This window comes from Schistocerca serialis, chromosome 7, assembly GCF_023864345.2.
Source record: "Schistocerca serialis cubense isolate TAMUIC-IGC-003099 chromosome 7, iqSchSeri2.2, whole genome shotgun sequence".
In the NCBI taxonomy this organism is placed as follows: domain Eukaryota; kingdom Metazoa; phylum Arthropoda; class Insecta; order Orthoptera; family Acrididae; genus Schistocerca; species Schistocerca serialis.
In genome coordinates, this window is record NC_064644.1 from 197,707,854 (window position 1) to 197,730,611 (window position 22,758).

General features: G+C 41.7%; 1 protein-coding gene across 1 annotated transcript in view; it reads left to right on the top strand.

Moving 5' to 3' along the window:
• The window catches only part of LOC126412972 (acetylcholinesterase-like), a 63,391-nt gene extending 44,555 nt beyond the window's left edge, over window positions 1-18,836 (top strand). The window contains exons 7-9 of the mRNA XM_050082863.1: window positions 5,994-6,126; window positions 15,734-15,863; window positions 18,583-18,836. Coding sequence (XP_049938820.1) covers window positions 5,994-6,126; window positions 15,734-15,863; window positions 18,583-18,730 — 411 coding nt within the window. The 3' untranslated portion in view covers window positions 18,731-18,836. The remainder of the gene's footprint in view (window positions 1-5,993; window positions 6,127-15,733; window positions 15,864-18,582) is intronic.
• The last annotated feature ends 3,922 nt before the right edge of the window (window positions 18,837-22,758 follow it).

Here is a 22,758-nt window from a genome sequence, read left to right on the forward strand (position 1 = left end):
GACTCATTATTTTCAGCAACTGTTTCTGAAAACGCAACTGGTGTGCTATTTCTTTACATCAGAAATCTTGTTATTCCATTCACACCCAGTAGTATACTTGCTTGACACAGAGGGAAAGACTGGTCGTGATGAAAGCCCACAAGTAGTAATACTCCTTTACACAGGGAAAGTGACATTATGTTCTATTACAGTTTCAAAAAAACAACATAAAATATTTACCAAAAACTGCGAAAAAAATAGAACCCAAAATAAAAATATAGACATTCGATATTGCCATTTTTATATCGATGTATCGGAGAAAATAAAGTCGCAAATGTATATCCATACTTTATAGCAAATATCGATATATCGATATTAAATCGAAGGCTCTATTACGAACTATGGATGAAGGGCAACAGACAGATGCCATATTTCTAGATTTATCGAAGGCGTTTAACACGGTGCCCCGCTGGCTGTTAACGAAGGTACGAGCATATGGAATAACTTCACAGATACGTAAGTGTTTCGAAGACTTGTTAAATAATAGAACTCAGTAAGTTGTCCTTGACGGCGAGTGTTCATCAGAGACAAGGATATCGTGAGGAGTGCCCCAGGGGAGAGTAATAGAACCGCTGCGGTTCTCTGTGAGTCAAATGAAAACCTTAAATTTGTAATAACAAATCGAAATTTCACGCCGTTATCCTGTAAGCTGATAAGCGTGCTACAAACAGCATGTAGAGTGGCTTGTAGGTGGCAGCATACTGCAGATGCACACATACCGTGGCAGTTTCAGTATAAAGATGGCCGCTCTACTTGCGACTTGAACCAGGGAAGAACAGCGTTCTGTTATTCGGTTTTTGCGTAGTGAAGGTGTGAAACCTATCGAAATTCATCGACGAATGAAGGTTCAGTACGGTGATGCATGTTTGTCACAGCAGCAAGTCTACGAATGGAGTAGGAAGTTCGCAAATGGTGTGACTTCAGTGGAAGATGCTCCTCGTCCAGGTCAGGCACAACGAGTTGTGACTCCACAGAACATTGCAGCAGTTGAAGTCATAGTGACGGAAAACCGCTGAGTGACACTGAATGACATTGAAGCATGTTTACAGATCAGTCATGGGTCAGCACACCACATTGTGCATGAAGTGCTCCAGTTTCACAAAGTGTCTGCAAGATGGGTGCCACGGCAGCTGACTCCTGAAATAAGAGAACGACGCGTTCCTGCTTGTGAAGAACTTCTTCGGCGCTTTGAACAAGACGATGATTGCTTCCTTGCAAGAATCGTTACTGGGGACGAAACCTGTGTTCACTTCCACCAACCAGAAACGAAGGGAGCGAGCAAGGAATGGCGCCGTTCCTCATCACCAAAACCAAAGAAGTTCCGAACAGAATCATCAGCAGGGAAAGTTATGCTGACTCTCTTTTGGGACGGAAAAGGCGTCATTTTGATTACATGCCTAGAGGGACCACTGTCACCAGTGTATCATACACAGATCTCCTAAAAAATCATCTGCGGCCTGCAATCAAATCAAAGTGACGTGGATTGCTGTCAGCAGGTGTCCTTTTGCAACATGACAATGCAAGGCCCCACACTGCACGTACAACAGTTGCAACAACCACAGACCTGCATTTTGAGTGTCTTCCTCATGCACCATACTCACCAGACCTTGCCCCAAGTGATTTCCATATGTTTGGACCACTCAAAGACGCAATGGGAGGAAAGAAGTTCCGTTCTGATGAAGAGGTACGTCACGCGGTGCATGAGTGGTTGCGCGGACTACCAAAAGGATTTTTTTTTCTAAAGGAATTTATGCACTTTGTAAGCGCTGGAGACTTGCATTGAGCATGGGGGAGATTATGTTGAAAAGAGATACAGCTTTGTATCACTTCTGCACAATAAATAATATTTTAAAAAATATTTAATGTTTTCATTTGACTCACCCTCGTACATATATGATTTGGTGGGCAGAGTGGGCAGCAATCTGCGGTTGTTTGCTGATGATGCTATGGTGTATGGTGAGGTATCGAAGTTGAGTGACTGTAGGAAGATACAAGACAGACGAAATTTCCAGTTAGTGTGATGAATGGCAGATAGCTCTAAATGTAGAAAAATGTCAGTTAATACGGATGAATAGGAAGAACAGACCTGTAATGTTCGGATACAGCATTTTTAAAGTCCTGCTCGACACCGTCAAGCCGTTTAAATTTTTGGGTGTAGCATTGCTGAGCAGTATGAAATGGAACGACTATGTGAGAGCTGTAGCAGGGAAGGCGAATGGTCGACTTCAGTTTATTGGGAGAACGAGAGGAAAAAGTGGTTCACCTGTGAAGGAGATCGCATATAGGACGCTGGTGCGACCTATTCTCGAGTACTGCTCGAGTGTTTGGGATCCGTACCAGGTCGGATAGAAAGAAGACATCGAAGCAGTTCAGAGGCCGGTGGCTAAATTTGTTACCGGTAGGTTCGGGCAACACACAAGTGTTACGGAGATGCTTCGGGAACTCAAATGGCAATCCCTGGAGGGAAGGCGACGTTCTTTCGAGAAACACTATTGAGAAAACTTAGAGACTCGGCATTTGAAGCTGACTGCCGAACGTTTTTACTGCCGCCAATATACATCGCGCGCTAGGAAGTAAGGTATGAGGAATTGGGACTCATACGGAGCCATATAGACAGTGATTTTTCCCCCTTTTCCCTCGCTCTATTCACGAGAGGAAAAGGAAAGGGAATGACTAGTAGTGGTACAGGGTACCCTCCACCACTCACCGTACGGTGGCTTCCGGACTGTATGTACGTAGATGTCTTAATCATGCTCTCGGTTTTTATTAACTTTCATGTTGAATTGTTTCAACTGTTTAACTGTAAGCTGTTTTACGTTGTTTATTAGTAAATGCACCGTAATGGTATCCCGGGATTTATTTCACGTAGATTCGCTACCTGCACTCTCATAGTAGAGCCACGCCGGTCTCCTGCTTGCATCTCCAAACGAATCCACTGTGCCATAAGAACTACTTTAAGGGACTATATCAACGAAAGATCTACGGGAACGAGTAGGATGAATTCATAAGCGCCGATTCATCAAGGCAATCCAGGAAAGGGTTAACTTATCTTTTGCAGTCTCGAGTGGAAAGGAACCATCTTTTCTATTCTGTGTCGCCTATGCCACTTTCTAAAGACTCGTAGTTAAATGGAGAGTCATTTCTGGACGTTTGGTACCATGAGGGGATCTTGCAAGATCCGTAATGAAATTCTACTCGGGAATGTGCAAAAATCAAATGATTTTATTAAATTTTTCAGTACACGTTGATGAGAACGTTCAGCACAATAAAATCGTAGAAACCAATTGTAAACCTTCTTTTATGAAGGTGATTTATTCCCAAATGTTGAACGAAGTGATTATTGTTGACTTTGGTCTTTACCGAAGTCGTAAAATGTCATCCAGTGTAAGTTTCCACGTTAAAATTTCATTTTTTTCACAACATTGTTTCTCTCAACGCTGACTGAACAAACTACTCGGCCAATTTCTTAAATGTTTTTGTTTGAACAATACCAAACGATAAATTTTAAAACAATGCTATTTCAGGCCGCTTGTAAAACTTAAAAGGCAACCCTCGCATTTTACCTGTCACGACAAACATAATTTTTCTGATAAAGCGATCCGAGAGTTCTAGTTTTATGGTGGCTGTTTTGTAACATACTTCGTGGCGAAAAGACACTGCTTACAGCAGTGTAGCTTTTAAGGATTTGTAACCATAGTTATATTGCACAACGACAAAATTTTAGCTGTAACACATGTTATGGATCACGAGACATGTATTTCACAATTCGCAGAGGATAAAGTGTTCAGTGTAAGACGTGAATTTTCTTACAAATAACTCTTGGCATCTGGTGACAACAGCTTACTTTTGTAGCGTTTGGTGGAAACTTTCCTGGTAGCTTCAGAAACCTTGAACGACGAGTACCTGTAAAGTCGTTAACCATCGTGCATGAAGATAAAACATTATTCTTATAATGGAAGGATGCCAGGAAGACACTGTACCCTTCAAGAAGTTTGTGATATGATAAGGTTGCCGGAAAGATTTTTGTATTACCCTTTTCTCCCACTTGCACGAACCTGGGAGTGAATCTACCGGTTCCCCTTCATGGCCGTCTTCATCACAGACTTTTATAGAAAGAACTTTGGCCAGATTATTCTACTGTCTTGCGTCTACACTTCAGTCAAGTAAGTTTCTGCCCGTAAACATCGTAATCTGTGTTCTGCATTTTTCCTTATTATTTTGAATATTACTAAGATGATGATGGTGTTATCCGCTTAAAACAAACGTTGAATGTCACTTGAAACGAAATCCTTTGTTGTTGGCCTTAAAGAACAGCAGGTTCTTGTGGGAAGTATTGGCTGGATTCAGATTTGTTCCGTGTCCTTTCGGACGTGTATTTACGTCAATGTAACGACTAGGCAACTATTCCAGAACTACTGTGATGAAAAATAAACACCTCAAAAAAACATTGTTGCGGTTTACAGTATTCCAGTCGGAACTTGTAAGAGGACGCTAATGGACATGAATCAAAGTGTTGTGCTCGGGGCAAAGTAGGAACTATGTTCATGAAGACTAAACTGGACTTGATAATTACGTTGTTCTGAACATGGTGTGCGTTAGCAAACTATGCAGACAGGTCAGGATTATTCGCCGAATACCAGAGAGGGCGGATTCTTGAACTGCGAAAAACTGGTTGCACTTTCCGATGAACAAAATGCGTTTATTGGCACTAACGTATTTTTGGCAGAAAAAACCTCCAAGTGGCAAGCCGAAATAGCTGCCGTTCTTCTAGATGAGTTCACAATTTGTAAGACCACTATCAGATAAGGCATATGTAAAAACCGAAACAAATTTTCACGCTCCATCTTTCCTGGCTAATGTATTCGGCAGACGATTCATGAAACAGCGTAAATACCCCCCACTCTTACAGCCCAACAAGTCGGCTGTGAAAGAGCACTGCATCGATACTGGTCACTCTAAGCAAGTGCTTGGCAACCTTTCTTAGACCATTACCCCTGAGCGCAATCAAACACCAACTAGACCCCCGTCTGTTGCCCACACTTCCCTCCCACACATTCTAATCGGCAGAATGAAAGACTTGTATTTTTACAGTGATGAAAGGTGAATGATATTTAGTTCGTGTGTGTGTTGGGGGGAGCGTTAGAATGAATGACGAAGGAATTCGTGGTGCATCGCAAATGCTGCCCACAACTCCTTCGCAGATAAGAAAGCTAACTATTCATAATGAAGATGGACACTTGTTACAAAACATGCTTCCCCTGCATTACTCCTCTCCGTTGCGGCACTTGCTTGACCTGCACACTGCAACACTATTTAAAGTCAACCAAGTTAAAACGTGTGCACTTATAATTACTGTTCATAAATCATTTTATTGTTGCACTTCTTACTTTTGAACTGGCAGGAATTGGAAAAATTTAGGCTGATAGTGCTTTGTGTCTGACCACAGCCACTAATAGTAATAGCAGTTATAGTAACAATAACAATAATGGGTACAGCACTATAGTAGCCCTTACATAGTTATTGTTGTGTCGTATTGGCAATTAATTCTGTCATTAGCGATTGCAGTCTGTCACTTCGCCACGCATAAGTTTTCTGAGTAAGTTACTCGCCTTTCTGCAAACAACAGAACGCTACTGATATTATCTGATAAAGCATTGGCATACTGGATGAACTTACTAAGCCAGGCGCACAAATGTTTTACTAAGAGGTTATAACGCTATTGATTTCATATGGAAAACTTATGGAAAGTTACCTCTCAACAATATCCCAGGCTTTTAGTATACTGTATTTATACACATAAAGGGCAATAACATAGGAGTTGAGACAGTGAAGTCTCGAGACAATACCAATACCCCTTAATTAATCATTAATTCTCATATTTTAAAGAAACGATCATCTATACTCTTACGTTTGCCGTGCAAAATGAATACGGTAGTTCTTTCACTGTTTTACAGATGTCAACTGACCTATACTTTGCGGAACCAGCAGATTCAGCCATGAGGTTCGTCGTCAACCAGTCTGACGCTGGTCCAGTGTACTACTATCTGTTTGACTACAGAGGATCCGAGCTTTTAAACTCGACATTCGGTACGTACCTTATTTTTTAAATACCTTATAGCTTCAGCATTACGTAAACTACAGGCGGTTCGCAAATATTTTCGGACGCTATGTGTTTAGAATATCGAAGAACAGTGACTACCTTTCGAATAGACATTTATTCTGTGCCCTGGGTATCCCTCTATAGCCTTACAGTATTTACTACCAGCTCAGTGTTCGCTGCTTCACTCGTGAAGTGTGTAGGAGCTACACAGATCTTTTTTCTTTTTCTTTAATGGAATTTTTATGTTCACAAATTGCAACATTCTACACTATTCTAGCTAATTAAGGCCATAGAAGCACGGTCTTTCCCCGAATGTACTTTTGACCGAAAAGCGATCTTGATAGCTGGACGATTTTGTTAATCCTGCCGTTTGAGTTCTTTTGGTTATATTTACACAGAAGCTTTCAAACCCTAACACATTTCTTTATTTCTAACCATGAAGTGAAATACCAGTTTTCATACATTTAGATTTGAAAGTGTTTTAATATAACGAAATATTTTCTCAAACATTTTCCTCCCCTGTTTCACTCCTTTAGAGGTTGAGTTTCCAAAAACACTAAAACAAGTATTTTTTTAAATTTCTAACCGACCAGTCAAACACCAATTGTCATAGATGCAGCTTTGAAACGCTGTGGTAGTATTTTAATTATGATTTACACAAATCAAAACAAGTTTTGCATCTCCTCAGTTCATAGAGTTCCAGAACCTGTACAGAAAATTAGAATAGAGATCAACATAAACATCATCCCCGCCTTTTTATTGCTTATTGTGCATGAAAACCACACATTGAATGTTGAACCACCATACAGTGAGACCTTCAGAGGTGGTGCTCCAGATTGCTGTACACGTTGGTACCTCTAATACCCAGTAGCACGTTCTCTTGCATTGATGAATACCTGTATTCGTCGTGGCATACTATCCACAAGTTCATCAAGGCACTGTTGGTCAAGACTGTCCCACTCATGAACGGTGATTCGGTACAGATCCCTCAGAGTGGTTGAGGGGGTCATGTCGTCCATAAAAAGCCCTTTTCCATCTATCCCAGGCATATTCGATAGGGTTCATGTCTCGATAACAAGCTGGCCACTCTAGTGGAGCGATGTCGTTATCCTGAGGAAGTCATTCACAAGATGTGCACGATGGGGCGCGAATTATTGGCTATGAAGACGAATGCCTCGCTAATATGCTGCCGATACGGTTACACTATAGGTCGGAGAACGGAATTCACGTATTTTACATCCGTTACGGCGCCTCCCATGACCACCAGCGGCGTACGTCGGCTCCACATAATGCCACCCCAAAACAGCAGGGAACCTCCACCTTGCTGCACTCGCTGGACAGTGTGTCTAAGGCGTTCAGCCTTACCAGTTTGCCTCCAGACGTCTCCGTCGATTGTCTGGTTGAAGGCGTATGCGACACTCATTGGTGAAGAGAAAGTGATGCCAATCCTTAGCAGTTCATTCGGCATGTTGTTAGGCCCATCAGTACCGCGCTGCATGGCGTCGTGTTGCAAGGATGGACCTCGCCACGGACGCTGCGAGTGAAGTTGCTCATCATGCAGCCTATTACGCACAGTTTGAGTCGTAACACGACGTCCTGTGGCTACACGAAAAGCATTATTCAGTATGTTGGCGTTGCTGTCAGGGTTCCTCTGAGCCATAATCCGTAGGTATCGGTCATCCACTTCCGTAGTAGCCCTTGGGCGGCCTGAGCGAGGCTTGTCATCGACAATTCCTGTGTCTCTGTATCTTCTCCATGTCCGAACAACATCGCTTTGGTTCACTCCGAGACGCCTGGATACTTCTCTTGTTGAGAGCCCTTCCCTGGCACAAAGTAACAATGCGACGCGATCGAACCGCGGTGTTGACCGTCTAGGCACGTTTGAACTACAGATAATTCGAGCCGTGTACCTCCTTCCTGGTGGAATGACTGGAACTGATCGGCTGTCGGACCACCTCCGTCTAATAGGCGTCGTTCATGCATGGATGTTTACATCTTTGGGCGGGTTTAGTGACATCTCTGAACATCAAAACATCAAAGGGACTATGTCTGTGATACAATATCGACAGTCAACGTCTATCTTCAGGTGTTTTGGGAACCAGAGTGATGAAAAACTTTTTTTGACATGCGTTTTTTGAAAAAAGAAAGACTTTCGGCAACTATTTAACACAGAACGCTAAAATACGTGTTTCCTTATTTATGACCGAGAAACCAAATAGCAATTTTCGTAGTTCTCGCTTCATAATTACCTTAATAACGACAATTTTCAAACTGCCTTTCATCCCATATTTCACGCCCTTCCTAAGATAACTTCGAAAAATCCCTTCTTAAACAATTCCAACGGTATACGATCAACAGACTCTTCAATTTTCAAGTTTCTGTCCTTAGCGATGATGAGTCAGCCAGTCAGGACACTTCTATTTACAAATAGAGACCAGCTGAGCGCCTGCCACTTCGCTTGCGTGGACTGTATGGTCTGCACAGTTTTTTTAATCGTATTTTTATGTTGTTCACAAACTGCAACACCTAAACTTTTCACGCTAATTAAGGCCTTAGAAGTATGGCCTTCTCCGAATGTACTCCTTACCAAAAAGCCATTCTGGTAGCTGGAGTCCAAGGTTTTTCCTAATCATGCAAAATTTTTTTGGAAATTTGTGGTAAGTTCCTATGGGACAAAACTACTAAGGTCATCGGTCTCTAGGATTACACACTACTTAAGACTACGGACAACACACACACCCATGCCCGAGGGAGGACTCAAACCTCCGACGGGGGGATACGCGCGAACCGAGGCTAGGCGCAAATTGAGGCGCGTGTTCCACATAAGTCGCGCGGGTCCAGCGCATATTGCGACGCGTACACCGTACTTCTCACGCGCCGACTGGCGACGCTCGGCACAGACAGAACCGAAGCGCGCGCAACCTGTTTTCTTTCTCAAACGATTTTACAGAAACTATTCACTGAAAACATTTGATTTTTGCCTTACTTGTAGCGTTATGTTTCAGCTTCGTGGCGAAGTGCCCATCATCTCGCTAATGGTCATACTTATTGTGATGTACACATTATAGTAAGACACTACGGAAAATTAGGGGTCGCTATGATTTTGCGTCTGGTGCGTATTACACCATATGTTGCTGCGTATGAAATTTAGCTAACATGTTGAATTTTTGTTTAGACTTGGGAGGAGGTCTCTATCTGCCTCCGATCTCGAGAAAATGGATCCTATGTAGCGCGCTCACTTCCGATCACAGGCCCGCGAGAATGAAATACTCGCAACATCTCTCATATCTCCGAAGCCGCTCGAGGTATCGAAACGAAAGTCTGGCGAATGATAGCACACAAGGAGAAGAGTGTTTTGCCAATCCTTAAACACACGGAACTTTCTTATCTATGGCGATATATCAGTACTTATAATTCCCTTTTTATTTATTTCACTCCAGTGACTGTAATTTTTTTAAGAGTTATCGACAGCTAGCGAAACAAGAGCTTCCTAGTATGAAAATAAACATCAAATTTCTTCTTTTATGTTACTACAAACCAACACTATGAGGTTTTTCGTAAGCTATTGAGCTCTGTGATTGCCAATTACTTGTTTAATGAGGCGGTCCGTTTCGGAATTCTGTCCCAATAACCCCTGTGAGATGAGTTTGGCAAATTACACTGTGACAAAGGAAGTACAATTAAACCAGTCACCAAGAGAAATGTGGCCGTTACTCATAAACGGTGATGCTTCTTCGAATGCTAGCCATGTGTGCCTTGTGAGCTGGAGTACGAAAAACATTGTCATGAAAGTATATCTGCCTTTGTCAGCAGTACGTTTCAACAATTTAAGTATAGAATGAGATTTTCACTCTGTAGTGGAGAGTGCACTGATATGAAACTTTCCTGGCAGATTAAAACTGCGTGCCGGACCGAGATTCGAACACGGGACCTTTGCCTTTTGCGGGCAAGTGCTCTAGTAGAGCACACAGTTTTAATCTGCCAGGAAAGTTTCAAATTAAATATATCTAATCATGACACTCTTTTAGGATATTCCTACTTTCGTAATAGTACTGACCATTTTCTTCATTTGTGTAGCCTGTTGTATAATTATTTTATTAATGCTGCTAATGTGCATGCAACAATTGAAATGCTTTTTCTCATAATTGCGAACCAATTAAAACACTGTTATTTATGACTGCTTTTGGACTGTTTCTAGCTTGCAGTGGAAATGTGATGTTCACGTGCATGTAGTACAGTGTGTCGTATTACATTATTACATCCATATCGAAGTAATCACAGTGAGACTTCTATACTTCAGATCTTGGACGCTTTTTACGAGGAGCACAAAGGGATCACACCTGTGGAGATTATGCCTTTCCAAATTTTTGTAACAGTTCGTACAGATACGCCAGCGTACTAGGGCGTGAGAAGATAACCTTGTTTTACTTCCTGCCTTGCTTCTTAATCACATGATTTTATAATATTCCTTGCTTCCTTATTCACTACCCTCTGTCCCTTCTTGCGATCTGAAAACTTTGCGGATGCATGTGATACAATTCCAGCGGCCAATGGCTCACCAGTTACAGAAGTGTGCATTTTTCTTGACAGAAGAAACACAAAACAAAAAAATGGTTCAAGGGGCTCTGAGCATTATTGGACTCAACTCCTGAGGTCATTAGTCCCCTAGAACTTAGAACTAGTTAAACCTAACTAACCTAAGGACATCACAAACATCCATGCCCGAGGCAGGATGCGAACCTGCGACCGTACCGGTCTTGCGGTTCCAGACTGCAGCGCCTTTAACCGCACGGCCACTTCGGCCGGCAAACACAAAACAAAACAAAACTATACAGATATAAATAACAGGAAATTATAATGTACTAACGAAGAAAGCTGGAGGGTTTAAATGGCGGAAAACGAAACACTACCCAAAGGCAATAACATTTAGTATACAGTAATGCAATATTTATCTTATGGGCAATACTACCACTGCTCATATGCGCCGTTCCGATGTGAGCATATGGCCGGGCTACTTTTCCGCTCCCCGCCTCAAATTTCCCACTGTGCTAGCGATGCGCGAGAAACTGTGCCACAACCACAACGCCGCGCGACCTGGCGCAGGCGCGTGTCGCGTCCCACTCGCGTCGAATCGCGTCGCAATTGCGCGGTTGCATTTGAACCTGTGTAGTTACAAAAAAAGCGCGCTGCGTTGCGCCGCGTCACACGGGCTGTACGCGTCTCAATTTGCGCCTAGTCTTACCGCACGGCTACCCACCGCGGCACTAATCATGCCTTTGCTATCTTGTGGTGATATTTCCATAGAAGAAACTTTCATGCATGTAATACATAGTTCTTTACATCTAACTGAGAAGTTGAGTACCAGTTTTCGTAGTTTCAGCTCTAAAAATTTTTTAACATGACGAAATACACTCCTGGAAATTGAAATAAGAACACCGTAAATTCATTGTCCCAGGGAGGGGAAACTTTATTGACACATTCCTGGGGTCAGATACATCACATGATCACACTGACAGAACCACAGGCACATAGACACAGGCAACAGAGCATGCACAATGTCGGCACTAGTACAGTGTATATCCACCTTTCGCAGCAATGCAGGCTGCTATTCTCCCATGGAGACGATCGTAGAGATGCTGGATGTAGTCCTGTGGAACGGCTTGCCATGCCATTTCCACCTGGCGCCTCAGTTGGACCAGCGTTCGTGCTGGACGTGCAGACCGCGTGAGACGACGCTTCATCCAGTCCCAAACATGCTCAATGGGGGACAGATCCGGAGATCTTGCTGGCCAGGGTAGTTGACTTACACCTTCTAGAGCACATTGGGTGGCACGGGATACATGCGGACGTGCATTGTCCTGTTGGAACAGCAAGTTCCCTTGCCGGTCTAGGAATGGTAGAACGATGGGTTCGATGACGGTTTGGATGTACCGTGCACTATTCAGTGTCCCCTCGACGATCACCAGTGGTGTACGGCCAGTGTAGGAGATCGCTCCCCACACCATGATGCCGGGTGTTGGCCCTGTGTGCCTCGGTCGTATGCAGTCCTGATTGTGGCGCTCACCTGCACGGCGCCAAACACGCATACGACCATCATTGGCACCAAGGCAGAAGCGACTCTCATCGCTGAAGACGACACGTCTCCATTCGTCCCTCCATTCACGCCTGTCGCGACACCACTGGAGGCGGGCTGCACGATGTTGGGGCGTGAGCGGAAGACGGCCTAACGGTGTGCGGGACCGTAGCCTAGCTTCATGGAGACGGCTGCGAATGGTCCTCGCCAATACCCCAGGAGCAACAGTGTCCCTAATTTGCTGGGAAGTGGCGGTGCGGTCCCCTACGGCACTGCGTAGGATCCTACGGTCTTGGCGTGCATCCGTGCGTCGCTGCGGTCCGGTCCCAGGTCGACGGGCACGTGCACCTTCCGCCGACCACTGGCGACAACATCGATGTACTGTGGAGACCTCACGCCCCACGTGTTGAGCAATTCGGCGGTACGTCCACCCGGCCTCCCGCATGCCCACTATACGCCCTCGCTCAAAGTCCGTCAACTGCACATACGGTTCACGTCCACGCTGTCGCGGCATGCTACCAGTGTTAAAGACTGCGATGGAGCTCCGTATGCCACGGCAAACTGGCTGACACTGACGGCGGCGGTGCACAAATGCTGCGCAGCTAGCGCCATTCGACGGCCAACACCGCGGTTCCTGGTGTGTCCACTGTGCCGTGCGTGTGATCATTGCTTGTACAGCCCTCTCGCAGTGTCCGGAGCAAGTATGGTGGGTCTGACACACCGGTGTCAATGTGTTCTTTTTTCCATTTCCAGGAGTGTATTTTCTTAAAAAGTTTTATGCCTTATTTCACCCTCTTACGTTTCGAATTTCCAAACACAATGAAACACATATTTTTATCTTTAACAGAGAAGGTAAACAGAAATGTACATGGATTTAGCTTTGAAAATTATACAATTTTTCATCCCATATTTCACTCCCATATGGCGGTTCGGTTTCCAAAAAAATTGAAACACACATTATTTATTTGACACTGAGATGTCATATACCTGTTTTCATAGATGCAGCTTTAAAACTGCTTTAGTAGTTCTTTAATCATGATTTATTTAAAAAAAAACATTCCCAAATATTTTCCCCTTGGTGGCTGAATTTCAAAAAATTACGAAACACCTGTTTTTTGTTTTTTTTTTGTTTTTTACTTCCGACTGGGAAGCCAAATACTAATTTTCGTAGTTCTAGCTTGCCTTAATGTGACATATTTTCAAAAAACCTTTCATCTCGTACTTAAACCCCCTTAAGAGTGTAATTTCAAACAGTCAATTCTTAAACGATGCGTACAACTTAAGAGTGATTTGGGCTGGGCGATGATGAGTCACCCATTTAGGGGCTGAATTTCCAAATACAGTGAAATCAAGAAGGCAAATACCAATTTTCAAAGATTTAGCTTGAAAAACGTTTTCACAATGACGGGTTTCGTAAAGTATTTTATCGCTTTAGAGGTTGAATTTCCCAAAACTGTGAGATGAGTACTTTTTTATTTCTAACTGAGAAGCCAAATACAAATGTTCATAGATTTACATTCAAAAATAATGAATAGTGAAATATTTCCATAAAAACTGTCATTCCCTGTTTCACCACCATAGGGATTCAGTTTCCGAAAACAGCAAAACATATGTTTTTTTATTTCCAACCAAGAAGCCAAATTCACATTTTCGTGGATTCAACTTTAAAAATACTTTCATAATGAGATAGTTTCATGAAACGTTTCATCAAAGATTTCACCCCCTAAGGGTTGAATTTCCGTAGACATTGAAATACGTATTTTTTAAAAATTTGAAACCAAGGAATGAAAATACCAGTTTTCATAAATGTAGCTTTAAAAATACGTTAGTAGTTCTTCAATAACGATTTTCTAAAAAAAAAAAAAAAAGAAAAGCTTTCATCCACTTAACTTCCAGAAATGCTGAAACACATATTTCTTTATTACTCACCGAGAAACCAAATACGAGTTTTCACAGGTCTAGTTTTAAAACTACATTAATAGCGACGTATTTTCAAAAACCTTTCACCCCTATTTCACCACCTTAGGGGCTAGGAGCTGGACTGACAAAGATCCCCGTACTAGGAACTCACTGTATTTTAACGTTCCTTCCGTAAAGAGTATCTGTCGTTAATTTTCATGGAGGATGCTATACTACAAAGGGAAAGCAAAAGAAACACAGAGACCACTCTTACAAAGGAAAAACTAACAGAAATGCAAAGACCAAGTGCCACATGTTAGTAATACGGAATCAGCATATAAGGTAACTTTCGCGAAACTATGACAACTTTGTGATCTGACCAGTACTTTTCAGTAAATGCGAACTAAGCAAACTCACATACATGAAAGTCTGGCCGTGTTGAAGTTGTACTCTACGGTGGATGAGGTCTAGCTAAATTTTACACTACGGGTTCACTCACTGAACACACGTATGGCCCTCGTGATGTCGTAAACGAAAAGCTTTCTCCTCTCAGATCTTTTGTCAGTAAATTCGGACGTCAAGGGTAATCAGCACTTTCTTTTAGAAATCAAGCTCAAATGCGTCCATAAAGTTAAGATACTACCATCACAACGGGGTGTACATGACTTCCTTTGTCGGTATATTGAACCCCTTTTCTTCCGCTGGACACAGATACAGATCCGCGAAGACGTAGAACTGCTAAAAAATGCGGTATTTAGTAAATGGATAATTCTAAACCACTGATTTTTATACTTGCTATTCGTGAATGAGAGTAAAAAAATTAGCATCCCTTTTCTCACTGTCCGTCAATGGTATACCAGCCAATTCCCAAAGAAAATTGACGATATATACAGGCCTTATTTTTAGCTTACTTTGCGAAGCATATGAAGTTCAATACTAAAATTGAAATCTACGAAATATATCTTTCGATTCGGAAATTTTGGTGATAGCTACCACACCCAAAATTGGTAGATGTGTATTGTCAGTCTGAAAAGTTTGTAAGGGTGTTGCGAGGCAGATTGTGCTGAGAAATCATTGTTAAGAAAAAAAATTGATGCTTTGCGCCGTTTCCGAGTTAATTGGCATTGAAGTTAGCCAATCAAGTCCGTTATGCGCGCAAGTTCAAGCGGCCCGTTTTTTACAATTAATGTCAGTTGGTCTCATAGCGTAGATGTTAGCGCCCGAGACTGTTCAGCCTTTGGCTCGGGTTCGATCCTAGTACCTTCCCATGCCCAATTTTTGTATCGCTCTCTTGTTCGGTTTTAGGAAACCAAATGAAGAACACGTTTGGTGACACCGTTTCTGGCTGGCCGCTTGAATTTCCGCGTGCAACGGCCTGATTGGCTAACTTCAGTGCAAACTAACTCGGAAACAGCGCAACGTATCGAATTTTTTTCTTAACAGTTATTTCTCTGCCTTTTACATTGTTCCTGATGACCCTGTACAAGGCGACTAATGTCTGTAGCTGACAATCGATATCTATGGTTTCTGTTCGTGCCCCTCTAAATGTGTGAACGTGAACGTCAGACAGCGTAATTGTGCCAGAATATCCTTGACTAAAGTGCCGTCTGCATTGCTTATAGGTTCGTGGCATGCGGCGGAGACGGATGTGCTGTTCTTTGCTGGGAACTCTCAGCCGCCGGATCCAGACAGCGTGTTTGGGCGCATGAGGTCCAACCTGGTCAGGCTCTGGTCCAACTTCATCAAGTATGGGTATGTATAACTACGTCTGCTCTGTTCCTGAGCTAATACCCTCCAGTAAGTTTCTGTACACATTACAGTCTATTCAGATATTAAGCCATTTAACTGAACCCACTACTTTTTTAATCGCTGTATCTTTTTTTATGACTACAGCAGAGCGGAAAGCAATGCTTGAACATCAGTTAGGATCTTTTGTCGGAAATATGCTAATTACAGTAACAATGAGGAAGCTGTGAAGGAACACATACAGACAATAATATTGATAGTGTTAAATCAACACCATAAACATTGGCTAATGAGAAATTCGGTGTAGGAACATTTCTAACAGCTTTTCACAATTTCTTTCTATCTACTCAAAGCTGTTCCCCAAACATGGCTATACTGACGAATCTTTGTCTGATCTTAAGGTTCATGTATTTGGATGTTAGCGCTGTCGCTGTGTTAGAGCTATTCTGCCGCTACGTGAAATGTCATTTCATTAATCGTATAGACGAGCATTATACAGTCTCCAGATTACTATATTCTACTATGGTGTAGAATATCAGACGGTCTGTTCTTCCAAGTACTGTGATAAAGTGAATTAAAAGCTGAATTTACATAAACTGATTTTTTAACGTATGACCTTAACTGTGTATATTTATACCCTGAAAATATGAATGTATAAAAAGTATGCTGCCAAAGTTATTAAGAAAAAAAAGAAAAATTACTTTCACATTTACAAGATTGCATTGCAGTACATGATGAAAAATACCGTCAGGTTCTGAATCGTAAAGTGTGACAATTCCTCCTAGACAACGTTCTGTACCGTGACAAAGCGTGTTGCATTGTTTGTCAGCTTTGATATTTAAATGAAGCCAACTACTTCACTGTGAATCTACCAGGAACCAATGCAAGAGTTTCATCGTTCAAATAACAGCAACAGCACCCACTGTTTTCAAAACTTGGTTTCCTTCAAATAGGAACCGTCCTTTTTGCGCAACTGTATTGCTTTTACTTCCGTCTACCTTTCTGCGACCTGCAAGTACACCACCAAATTCGCATATTGCTCCAGTCAAAAGCAAATCAAAAGTTAACTCAAGTTGTTTGTAGAAGACTGTTTGATGGAACTGGGTCTGTCTGTCATAAGACAAAATGTAGCAAATACGCGTGTATTTCTTTTTTTTTTGTCCTTCACGACCCTTCTCAGGGATTTTCACTTTCGTCCTCAGATGGATACACAATACGCAAAACTTCAAATGTGAACCACTGTATCCATTGAAGGATGAGGACGAAAATACGCGAAACGGCTCATTGAGGATTAAGATAAAAGTGACTGATTGAGATTTAGTTTTTGTCTTAAGTCAGGAGCTACTAAAGTGAATTGTCAGCATAATATTCAGTGTTATTTAGCCACGGATCAAATTCTCCTGCCGATGGGACAACAGGGTAGGGTTGCTTCCGGATCCATGTTGTGAAAAAATTCATTTCTGTATGGTGCTTTAACAGAAGTTTTTGCCGTTGTCGGTCAGAGCGTCAGCACTGCCAAACATAGTCCATAGTTCCTCGCAGATACGACGCAACGTATGAACTCTGCAAAATACATGAATCACTACAGGCTATCTTACTACTCTTGGCTGCTCTGTTCGTATGTGTAAGCCAATGACTGCTATTTTAGTGTATATAGCCACGTCAGTCGAAAGTAGAACAATATTTTATATCATTAGACCACACTAGCTCTATTGATTCCAAAGTCTAGCAGTGGAGGAACGACTAACAGTTACTAACTCTTGACCATTTAGGAAGAGTGACAGGATTCTCCTTCTCCTGTCAATGTAACAGTTTACATTCCTCGCCATTTTGCACCGAAATACCTTTCTTACCGCATCTTTCACGAATTCTATTGACGGTTTAATTAAAACATTATGACAGAACTCTCACAAAGTTGATTCCCGTAGTGTGATTAGAAGCGTAATACGTAACGTTATGCTCTAATAAATTAGGAGTATTCCAAAATATTTGTATATACCAATTTTCAGAGGAATGCAATGCATTTAAAAATAGTAAACAGATAGACTCTATGTCTTAGTTATACCGTACGGTCTGGTTTGGTTTTGAACAGAGTAAAATAATTGTTTTTTCTCCGGACCTTTAGCTAAAGAAGAACACACAACATCTTTATTATACTTACATTGTTTCTCCTAGGTCTCTGCTTCCACTAGTGGATCGCATTACACAATCTCTCTGATTACGGAGTACACCCACACACACACACACACACACTCACACACAGAGAGAGAGAGAGAGAGAGAGAGAGAGAGAGAGAGAGAGAGAGGGAGACACGAGAGCGGAAAAAATCAAAAGCAAAGACATAAGGGTATATGTAAATTATTGATACGTCCTTTTCTAGTGTTAACAATGAAGCTGGAAACAAATGGCAAATGACGAACAAATTAGAATTCTCATTCTCCATTCCAAAGGTAAAGTACAATATAGACACCGATATATGAGCTTTTTGCACTTTTGGAATTATTTATATATTTTAACTACACTTTTTACAGTTGTATCTGCAGAATACAAAAAATCACTGTTAATACTTTAAAACATCCATTTACTTATAAATTACACGAAAATAAACAATTACCTGTCATTCTGTAACACAATACTTTCGGCGTAAATTCTGAGGTAGACAGGAGCTCTATGCGGCACCATACAATCACAGCATGTCTAGAGGTGCTTTCCTTCATTGTTGCAGAACACCGTCCCCCGACGGCGAGACAATTGACTGGCAGCCCTTCACGACGTCTGCGTTGAAGTACATGCACATCACGGACGATTTTCAATTAAGTGAGAATGTCAACAAGGAACGTATGGACTTCTGGCATGAAAACATTCCGTGGTGATCGATGATGTAGCGAATTACGTAGCGAATATATTTCTGTGATAAATTTTTCTGTCAACGTCGTAGGCTGAGTCTCACTCAAAATAAAACGTTTCTGTGGCGTATTACCTGTTGGCTTTCGTCTCGAGATTTTCGGCCGACGCTTGATTGACGTTTTTCCTGACATTTCGCCAGCATGAACTGCTGACATTGTGAAAGATCTACTCTCCGTTGCTGGTAGCGGTTTCTTTGACAATACCAGCCACTCGTGCTCGCGAAACGTCAGGAAAATCATTAAGCAAACGTCAACCTAAGATTCCGACGCGAAAATTACAAGGCAAAGTCAACGAGCCTCAACAATTTTGTTTCTATTGCACTCATTCTATTCCCCTTCAAATTCCTCTCCGAAATCTGAAGGACTAGAAAAGCGCATAAGTCAGTTAATTTAACATAATGGACAGTTTTTGCTGTTCGAGCTGTGTCACACCTTTTGACACGACTGAATGAGAACAGTAGTGATGGTCTCTTTAGGTTCAAAAATTGGTTTATTTTACCATCACAAACCGCATTTTTTTCTCTCTATACATATAACTAATTTCAGGCCATTAAGCCCATCCACGGGCAGCGGTCCGAAACTAGTAATTAAGGGTTCAAAAATTTGCAACCTTTGACAGTAAAATAGACTAGCTATATATATTTCGCATCGCTGTGTATAGACGATTATATAAGCGTTCATTAAAAAAGAAATACACTTTCGTGATCAATAAAAAGGTTTAATAACCCAATAAACATTCAAAAGTTTGCCACACTACACAGAGAGCATGACATACTTATTATAAAGAAGAAATGCAATGTTTATGGAGACCTTTGAACAACGGGAGTTGCAGAATGCCAGTAAAAGAACACCAAGGTGGTATCGTTATGTCGATGATACTTTCATAGCAGGGACACACGGTACAGTGAGTTAGATACCTTCGTGATACATCTCAGCAGTATCAACCCGAAAATCTAATTTACTGTGGAGACGGAGAGTAATGGCCAACTGAATTTTTTAGACGTGTCAGTTGTCCATCGCTAGGGCAGGTAATTGAGTCACAGGGTATACAGAAAAACCAAGCACACTGACTGTTACCTTCATAAGGTTTCTATCCACCACCCCAGATAAAAAAGAGGTGTGATTAAAACCTTGGTACACAGGACATACACGTTTTGTGAACCGACTTATTTAAAAGATAATGTTGATCATCTATGATCGACATACAAGAATAGTGGTTATTCTAAGAAGAAGATGGAACGAGCTCTTTGCCCTATGAAAAGAATCAGGATCAACGAGGAATAACGGCCACCCATGGGGAAAGTTTTCATTTCGTTCATTAGTAAATTACAGAATGCACTGGAAAAGTGTTGAGCAAGTATTGTGTGTAAATTATCTTCAGACCCACCAGGACGTTAAAAGAATGTTTAAGATCGGCAGAAGATATACAACATCCTCTGGCTACACACAGTGTACATAGAATTCCTTGTACTTATGGACTGGTTGATATCTGGTACCCCCTGGTACCACGAAAGGTAGTGTTAGCACCCTTCAGGTGGAACACAAGAAGAACTGCCGTCTGGGACATACGGATAAATCGGTCATGGTGGAGAGGGAAATCATGGAAGAAAATATAGTGAGATGAGCGTCATATCGAAAACATTGCATTATCATGTGTAGAGAGGCTATTGAGATTTATAAACACAAAAGAAGAAACTGTTAAATTAGATAAAATTGGGTGTCAACGTTGCACGGTAAGAATAACGATCGATTACATTCAATCGAGGATGTTGGCATTACCAGAGATAATCTCGTAGTCGAAATGATCTGTTTCCCTACACATTGCCTCTCGCATTCGGTGCTCTCTCGAGTTATAATTCCAGTTAGCAGCTTTGCATCTGAAGCCGTCTCCCACAGTCGGAGATGAAACGTTAGGAGAAAGTTTTATACATCCACCACGGCCTATTTGCCAGGAAGTTTCAAGTGAAGTCAATACCTGCCGTGACAGCTTAGACTGTACGATAAAATTCAATAAGTAAGTCGGTTTTAAAAACGTATACAAGACATTCCTTAAGCGAAACAATAATGTTATGTAGCTTATATTTCTTGATGCCTTAATTTCTAACTGCTTAGGGGTCTGAAAACTTGAAAAACGTGAACATAAAGCCATCTTATTACATTAAATTTATATTCAGACAGTTAAATTCGTAATTCATGCAACAAATGAAATTTCCTAAGGCCCTAGTGCTAGTGGTCGTAATTTTGCAGTTTTTCAAATTGGAAAGTAAAGGGAACAGATTGTGTAGGTTTGTCTCATGATAACTGCAGATCGCGGAATCGCAACGTGTTGTCGCCCTTCCTGTCACATAACACTGCATTCAGTACCACTCTTCGAGTAATCGTACTCCTAACATTCTCCAAAGTTTCTGGGACTACACCAGCTGAGGCTCCATTTGTGATTCTGGGAAAATGCCCAGTCGATGTAACAGATACGTGGCTGCGTCATACTGGCTACATGTGGAAGATATAAAGTCACTAAGAAATCACAGTTTTCAGGATCGCAGATAAATGCAGCCTAAAACTCTTGAAGTTACTTTGTCAAAAAATCGTCCTACCCATGGAATAAAAAATTAAAACTCCTTCTTTGCATATTCATGGTTTTTCAACAATGCCTTCTTTTTTTTTACTTTAAGGAAACCGTTCGGTAACAAATACTGATAATTTGGCAGCTTATAATCTCAGGTCACATATTGGAAACGGTCTGGCTACATTTTAGTTATTGGCCAATGCTACTACGCTGCTTCGAATTTAACCCACCACATATAAGAAGAATTTTCAGTAAGCCAGGAGGTCACTTGTTGCTTTTATTTGATGCACTTTAGGCCATTCACTGTTGTGTACGGAGTGGAGCTAAAGTAGAAAGCATGTAACAGAGCCGGAGAGCTGTATTACTTAGTGATAATTCGTCGTGGTGGCGGTAATTTGCACTGTATGGTGTTTCAAACCATGCAGTGTGATGTGTCATATCATTTCAAGGTACCCAGACTATGTTTTTGGCAAATGATAGTACACAAAGGGTTGGCTACTTTGCTTTAATGATAATACTGCAAAACATATTTTTCTATTGAGATGCAGTATTGACCATAGTTTCTTTTCAAGGAATGATGACTTACGGCGTTCGTGAAAAGAGAAGTATAGTCACACATAGTGCTGTTCAGATAAGCAAATGTTATTTTAATTTCATAATTATGAAAGATGAAAACATATTTACTGTGGGAGCTTTTGAGTTTCCCACAAACTTGGACGAAACAAAAAGAAATGTGTCAGCAGTAACAAATGAAGATACCGGGTGACACAGAAAAACGGGAAGATTTCCACAATCCAATAAAACCAGAAGTGAGAAGGAAAAGCCGGCCGGAGTGGCCGTGCGGTTCTGGGCGCTGCAGTCTGGAGCCGAGCGACCGCTACGGTCGCAGGTTCGAATCCTGCCTCGGGCATGGATGTGTGACGTCCTTAGGTTAGTTAGGTTTAATTAGTTCTAAGTTTTAGGCACAACTTGACTAGAAGAAGGGATCGGTTGGTAGGACATGTTTTGAGGCATCAAGGGATCACAAACTTAGCATTGGAGGGCAGCGTGGAGGGTAAAAATCGTAGAGGGAGACCAAGAGATCAATACACTAAGCAGATTCCGAAGGATGTAGGTTGCAGTAGGTACTGGGAGATGAAGAAGCTTGCACTGGATAGAGTAGCATGGAGAGCTGCAACAAACCAGTCTCAGGACTGAAGACCACAACAACAAGTTTTAGGCGACTGATGACCTCCGAAGTTAAGTCGCATAGTGCTCAGAACCATTTGAACCATTTTTGATGAAGGAAAGAAATTTCATTCATAGTAATTGAAACCTTACAACTTTAATATTTACGAAACATTGCTGGCATTTATCAATTTTTAAAAATTGCGTCCTTTAGATGGCGTCCTCTTGTACGAATACATTCGTCTAATCTGCTGTTGAAATT